General features: G+C 46.5%; 1 protein-coding gene across 1 annotated transcript in view; it reads left to right on the forward strand.

The window, feature by feature from the left end:
- Positions 1-6,634, forward strand: part of LOC144607021 (sodium/iodide cotransporter-like) — a 56,804-nt gene extending 50,170 nt beyond the window's left edge. Inside the window, exons 13-15 of the mRNA XM_078423564.1 lie at positions 2,094-2,197; positions 2,897-2,997; positions 6,446-6,634. Coding sequence (XP_078279690.1) covers positions 2,094-2,197; positions 2,897-2,997; positions 6,446-6,634 — 394 coding nt within the window. The remainder of the gene's footprint in view (positions 1-2,093; positions 2,198-2,896; positions 2,998-6,445) is intronic.
- Positions 6,635-7,541: the final 907 nt, after the last annotated feature.

The following is a 7,541-nucleotide window of genomic DNA, read 5'->3' on the forward strand; positions in this document are numbered from 1 at the left end:
GGCAATCGGGAGATCACAGCCGACTGAGCAAAGGTGTTCAGCAAAACGATCGCCCAGTCTGCTCTTGGTCTCGCCAATATATAGGTGTCCACATCAGGAACAGCGGGTACCATAGATGAGGTTGGAGGAGGTGCAAGTGAAACCGTGCAAGTGCCTATTTACTCAGCATTTGGCCTCTGGCCCAGGGCAGGTCAACAGCTAGCAATAGTTTATCAGTGAAAACTTCAAGTAGCATCTTGATTGGGATCAGGAGGGAGAGAAAAGCCACATCTATATTGATGAGTAGGAAGGGTAAGGCAGGGCTCAGAGAGGTGTATTATTTTCACATGAACCGAGGTACCTGTACAGTGAAAAGCTTTGTTTTGCATGCTATCCAAACAGATCAGATAATACTATACATAAATACAATCAAGCCAAACTCATGGACGATAGTTAGAGCAAAGTGCAGGAGCACCAGTTCCATTGACAAACTCCAATGTCCACAATGGTGTAGAGGTGACTTGGATAGTTTCCCAGCTTATGAAAGGAACAGCAGATGGAGTCAAAATAGAAAAGAGGTGGTACAACTGGTGGAACAAAAGGGTGCATTGAGATCAGACAGAAATAAAGATGAGAACGGTCGGCATGGTGGCGCAGCGGTAGACCCGGGTTCGATTCCAATTACGGGTGCTGCCTGTTCGGAGTTTCTGCGTTCCCTCCGTGACCGCTTGGGTTTTCGACTAGATCTTCGGTTTCCTCCCACACTCCAAAGACGTGCAGGCTTGGTGTAAAGTGTAAAATTGTCCCTGTGTGTGTAGGATTGTGTTCATATGCGGGGATTGCTGGTCGGTGCGGACTCAGTGGCCCGAATGGCCTGTTTCCGCGCTGTATCTCTAAATGAAATGAAACGAAACTAGCAGTGAGTGTAAGGGAGATGTCCACGCATCGGAGAAGATTGCAGAGAAAACTGCAAACTATAAAGAAACTCACCAGATACAAACCCACTGACTCTCATAGCTATCTAGATACAAACCCACTGACTCCCATAGCAATCTAGACTACACTTCTTCCCACCCTGCTTCCTGTAAAGACTCTATCCCCTACTCCCCATTTTTCCGTCTATGCCGCATCTGCGCCCAGGATGAGGTTTTCCTTACCAGGTCATCGGAGATGTTCTCATTCTTTAGGAAACGGGGGTTCCCCTCTTCCATTATAGATGAGCCTCTCACTAGGATCTCCTCAATATCCCGCAGCTCCGCTCTTGCTCCCCCTCCCCCCATTCGTAACAAGGACAGAGTCCCCCTTGTCCTCACCTTCCACCCCATCAGCCTGCAGCATATAATCCTCCAACATTTTCGCCACCTCCAACGGAATCCCCCTACTGGTCACATCTTCCTATTTCCACCCCTTTCTGCTTTCTGCAGAGACCGTTCCCTCCGCAACACCTTGGTCATCTTGTCCCTTCCCACTCAAACCACCTCCTCCCCAGGTACTTTTCCCTGCAACCACAGGAGATGCAACACCTGTCCCTTTACCTCCCCCCTCGACTCCATCCAAGGACCCTGACAGTCTTTCCAGATGTGCAGAGGTTCACTTGCCCCTCCTCCAACCTCATCTACTATATCCGCTGTTCCAGGTGTCAACTCCTGTACATTGGCGAGACCAAGTACAGGCCCGGCGATCGTTCCGCTGAACATATCCGCTCAGTCCGTCTTAACCTACCTTATCTCCCGGTGACTCAGCACTTTAACTCCCCCTCCCATTTCCCAATCTGACCTTTCTGTCCTGGGCCTCCTCCATTGTCAGAGTGAGGCCCAGCGCAAATTGGAGGAACAGCACCTCATGCTTCGCTTGGGTAGTTTACACCCCAGTGGTATGAACATTGACTTCCCTAACTTCAAATAGCCCTTGCTTTCCCTCTCTCCATCCCCTCCCCCTTCCCAGTTCTCCCACCAGTCTTACTGTCTCCGACAACATTCTATCTCTGTCCCACCCACTCCCCTGATATCAGTCTGAAGAAGGGTCTCGACCAGAGATGCTGCCTGTCCCGCTGAGTAACTCCAGCATTTTGTGTCTACGAGCAAACTATGAACACTGCATTATTTCCTCTGCAGGGCCGCTGATATTCACCAGTTCTATGCCTTGTCTTACCTTTATTATGGATTTCTGGGAACAATGGTCACCATAATTATTGGAATTGGAGTCAGTTATTTAACAGGTAAATTAAACAACTTTACACTGAATCGGTGTGAGAATAATCGTGAAATATTTCACCATTTACCATCCGTAACGCAAAGCAGATTCACAGGGGGAACTGGGGTACCAGGGAGAGGCAGTGGGGCAAGAACGAGGGAAAGGCCTCAAACTGTGATGGAACAAAGAGAGGGATGGGCTTCAAGGGGGAGTGACTCTGGGTGGAGCCATCAATGGGACATGCGGGGGCCAACTGATGGGGTTTCCTGGGGTTCTGGTGTGAGAGGTGAGGGTTAGAGGGGGTGGGGTGTAAGGGGGGGCTTCAGTGGGAGTGGGATCAGTGGGGAGGTGTCGGTGGGGAGTCTATGGGGGGGTCCATAAGGGGTCAGTGGGAGTGAGTGAGGGTCAGTGGGAGAGTGGGGACTGGAGGGAAGATCAGTGCACATCAGTGGAGGGGGGTGTGCTCTGTAGAGGTCAGTGGGGGGGGTCATGGGGGTCAGTGGGGGGAGTGGGGCTAATGGGGGAGTTCATGGGGGAGTGGGGTTCATGGGGGGAGTGGGGTACATGGGGAGGGTCAGTGGGGTTCACGGGGGTCAGTGGGGGGGATTGGGTTCAGTGGGGGGAGTAGGGTTAGTGGGGGGTCAGTGTGGTTCATGGGGGGGGGGTCAGTGGGAGGAGTCAGTGAGACAGATGTGCCACACTTTGTTCTTTCCCCTGTACCCAGGGCCAACGAGAAGAGAAGACATCGGGCCCGGTCTCCTCTGGTGGGATCTTTCCAAAGAGAAGCCCTCCTGTGAAGAAACCGAGAAACTACAAGTGAAAAATGTGAGTTCAGCAGTTCCAGTGTCGCCATCACATGGACTCCAGCCACTGCTCACACTTACCTGCTGCTCACCTTCAGCCCATCGCTCACACTCAGCTCCCTGCACACACTGTCAACTGCTCACAATCAGCCTACTCACCCTTAAATGCTGCTCACTCCTACCTCCTGCCTTATTCACAGTCAGCCCTTTCACACTCAGCCCACTGCTCACACTCCTCCCTGCTCACACCCAACCACTACTCACACTGCCCTCTTCTGACCCTCATCTGCTCACACTCAGTCCAATGCTCACACTTCTAACTGGTCACAAGCTGTCCACTGGTCATGCATGTTACTGCTCACACTCTTCACCATTCACACTCCTCACCACGCTCATCTCACTGCTCACTCTCCTCACTGCTCACACCCACCCCCCTGCTCATGCTCAGCAGCTCCTTAGAAGGTCAGCAATAAAGATAATAGAGCGGAGCAAGATGGACCACTCGGTCGAAATCGCGTAGATTGAAGTGTAGTACGCAACGGAGCAGAACGTCCGCCATTTAGGAAGCAAAACCCACCGTCCGTTATGCCTCTCGCAGTGTAATCAGTGTTGTGGGGGAACAGTATGTGTGATGATACCATTTAAATGCAGACTATATCTCATCTATCAATTCATATTTTTTTGTTATTTTTCTTTTAAAATGTTTTCCCCCTACTTAATTTATCTGATTTTATTCTTTCTGTTTCTGCCCATTTCCCCCCCCCCCCCATCCTTCCTCCCCAGCCCCCTCTTTTGTGCAGTTTCCCTTGTATTGCTCTAACACACAATCTGCACAAAATGTAATTTATTATATATATGAATGTGTGTTTGTGTGTATTTGTGTGTGTGTGTGTGTGTAGAGATAAATAGATCTCAAAGTTCCTTCTCATGGATCAGAAGCAACATTGATTTAAAGCAACGCTCTATTTCTCTCTTCATCTTATTTTTCACATGATGTACAGAAACCATAAAGGTGATTTGACCTTTATGGTTTATGTATATGCATATATATATATATATATATATATATATATATATATATATATATATGCATATATATATATGTATATATATATACATATACACGCACACACATATATATATATATATCTCTAGATTCTTTCTTGTGATTTCCTCTAATTATTTGTTTAGCAACCTTTTTCTTTCAATCTCCCTCTCTCTCTCTCTATATATATATATATATCAGTCATTCACACACTTCTCAGCGCATGGTTCTCCCTATCATGATCACTGTTCTCACATACATTTCATCAGGGCCTACCCAAACACATTCGCAATCAGTGACATCCAACTTATTTCCAGAAATCCTAATATTGTTAATAAAATAACTATGAACACATGTCAAGATATTTTTTCATTCTTTTCATTCTATATTAGTGTAATAAAATCTAATGCATACATACCTACACTGATACAAAAATGCTAGCTTTAGACATGAATAATGTACATTGCTGCCATAGTTTAGTTTTGAATTTGACATATAATTTAGGGGGTCGGTGCAATATAGTGCTAACCCACACTTTTGTGAAAAATGAGTTACGTGCATTAACACGATCCTTACCCACTACCCTGCAACCTGCAAAAAATGTCATATTTAAATTCAACCGATAAGTTGGTCAAATAACATAGGCACTTTCTTGGGTTTTTTTGTGATTTATGGATTTTTCTAATGTGAATATCTCATAACGACACATTTGTGGGTTAGCAGTATATTGCACCAACCCCCTCAATTTTAAATAATTCAAAAATGAACTTCATAAACAAGGATAACACTTTTTATTTCTGTCATTCATGTTAAGATTTAACAGGGTTTATACAGGGTTGCACTGTTTTGCATATCAGCTAACCAATGAAAAGATTGGGTCCTGATTTATACCAGCTCCACCTTCCCCCCTTGTCTGAAGAAGGGCCCCAACCTGAAACATCACCCATCCTTTTTCTCCAGAGATGCTGCCTGACCCGGTGATTTACTCCACCACTGTGTCTATTTGAATTGGATGCATGCTTCTGCACCACGTCAGGCAGCATTGGTCATTTTAGTGGCTGTCAAGGGTTTTCAACTAATCAATTCACCAATTCAATTTTTCTTGGCTCTAAGTATAAAATTAAATGTCTTTTCAATTATATTGTGGATACAGTAGAGTTCTATTGTTTGCAAATGCCTAATTTCTGCTTCCATGTTTTAAAATAAAACAAAAAGTGATACAGCTCGCGGAGGTGAAATTAAAATTAACAGAGAAAGCAAAGAAGAACAGTTCATTAAATATGGTAGACACAAAATGCTGGAGTAACTTAGCGGGTCAGGCAGCATCTTGGGAGAGAAGGAATGGGTGACGTTTCTTTAGACAATTTGACAATAGGTGCAGGAGGAGGCCATTGGACCCTTCGAGCCAGCACCGCCATTCAATGTGATCATGGCTGATCATTCTCAATCAGTATCCCGTTCCTGCCTTCTCCCCATACCCCCTGACTCCGCTATCCTTAAGAGCTCTATCCAGCTCTCGCTTGAATGCATTCAGAGAATTGGCCTCCACTGCCTTCTGAGGCAGAGAATTCCACAGATTCACAACTCTCTGACTGAAAAAGTTTTTCCTCATCTCAGTTCTAAATGGTCTACCCCTTATTCTTAAACTGTGGCCCCTTGTTCTGGACTCCCCCAACATTGGGAACGTGTTTCCTGTCTCTAACGTGTCCAACCCCTTAATAATCTTATACGTTTCGATAAGTTCTCCTCTCATCCTTCTAAATTCCAGTGTATACAAGCCTAGTCGCTCCAGTCTTTCAACATATGATAGTCCTGCCATTCCGGGAATTAACCTAGTAAACCTACGCTGCACGCCCTCAATAGCAAGAATATCCTTCCTCAAATTTGGAGACCAAAACTGCACACAGTACTCCAGGTGCGGTCTCACTAGAGCCCTGTACAACTGCAGAAGGATCTCTTTGCTCCTATACTCAACTCCTCTTGTTATGAAGGCCAACATTCCATTGGCTTTCTTCACTGCCTGCTGTACCTGCATGCTTCCTTTCAGTGACTGAGGCACTAGGACACCCAGATCTCGTTGTACGTCCCCTGTTCCTAACTTGACACCATTCAGATAATACTCTGCCTTCCTATTCTTACCACCAAAGTGGATAACCTCACACTTATCCACATTAAACTGCAACTGCCATGCATCCGCCCACTCACACAACCTGTCCAAGTCACCCTGCAACCTCATAGCATCTTCCTCACAGTTCACACTACCACCCAGCTTTATATCATCTGCAAATTTTCTCCAGAAGTGTTGCCTGATCCGCTGAGTTACTCCAGCTTTTTGTGTCTATCTTCGGTTTATACCAGCATCTGCAGTTCCTTCCTACAGATGTGATCAGTGTTCTCTTCTCACTGCTTCTTACCTTATCTGCAGGTAAAGCACGGTTCCTCACCAACACAAAAACAATTGGCAGCGTCAACTCTTCCGTACAAGGACAAGATGGGCATCGATAAGCCAGACTCACAGGCCAAGGAATGCTCCCGAAGGAACTCTATCGCAGATGAAAGCAACTCCTCAGCCGAGGCGGTTTACTTGCCCCCACTGGTGGAAACCTGTGTGTGAATCAGAAGCCAAGCTGTGGAGAGTTCCCCACTTATCACTGAGACCTTGTAGATCTCCCAGATGCATAAATACCCACAGTGCCATCCTGCTGGACACTTATTCCTCATAGCCCCCCCTCGGTCCTCTAGTCTGAACACTACATATCCCATGCACTTTCAGAAAGCCATCTGCTTGGGCTGTTCACTGCTCTATTAGACAATAGACAATAGACAATAGACAATAGGTGCAGGAGTAGGCCATTCAGCCCTTCGAGCCAGCACCGCCATTCAATGCGATCATGGCTGATCACTCTCAATCAGTACCCCATTCCTGCCTTCTCCCCATACCCCCTCAGTCCGCTATCCTTAAGAGCTCTATCCAGCTCTCTCTTGAAAGCATCCAACGAACTGGCCTCCGCTGCCTTCTGAGGCAGAGAATTCCACACCTTCACCACTCTCTGACTGAAAAAGTTCTTCCTCATCTCCGTTCTAAATGGCCTACCCCTTATTCTTAAACTGTGGCCCCTTGTTCTGGACTCCCCCAACATTGGGAACATGTTTCCTGCCTCTAATGTGTCCAATCCCCTAATTATCTTATATGTTTCAATAAGATCCCCCCTCATCCTTCTAAATTCCAGTGTATACAAGCCTAATTGCTCCAGCCTTTCAACATACGACAGTCCCGCCATTCCGGGAATTAACCTAGTGAACCTACGCTGCACGCCCTCCATAGCAAGAATATCCTTCCTCAAATTTGGAGACCAAAACAGCACACAGTACTCCAGGTGCGGTCTCACCAGGGCCCGGTACAACTGTAGAAGGACCTCTTTGCTCCTATACTCAACTCCTCTTGTTATGAAGGCCAACATTCCATTGGCTTTCTTCACTGCCTGCTGTACCTGCATGCTTCCTTTCAGTGACTGATGCAC

The sequence above is a fragment of the Rhinoraja longicauda genome, chromosome 28 (assembly GCF_053455715.1).
Source record: "Rhinoraja longicauda isolate Sanriku21f chromosome 28, sRhiLon1.1, whole genome shotgun sequence".
In the NCBI taxonomy this organism is placed as follows: domain Eukaryota; kingdom Metazoa; phylum Chordata; class Chondrichthyes; order Rajiformes; family Arhynchobatidae; genus Rhinoraja; species Rhinoraja longicauda.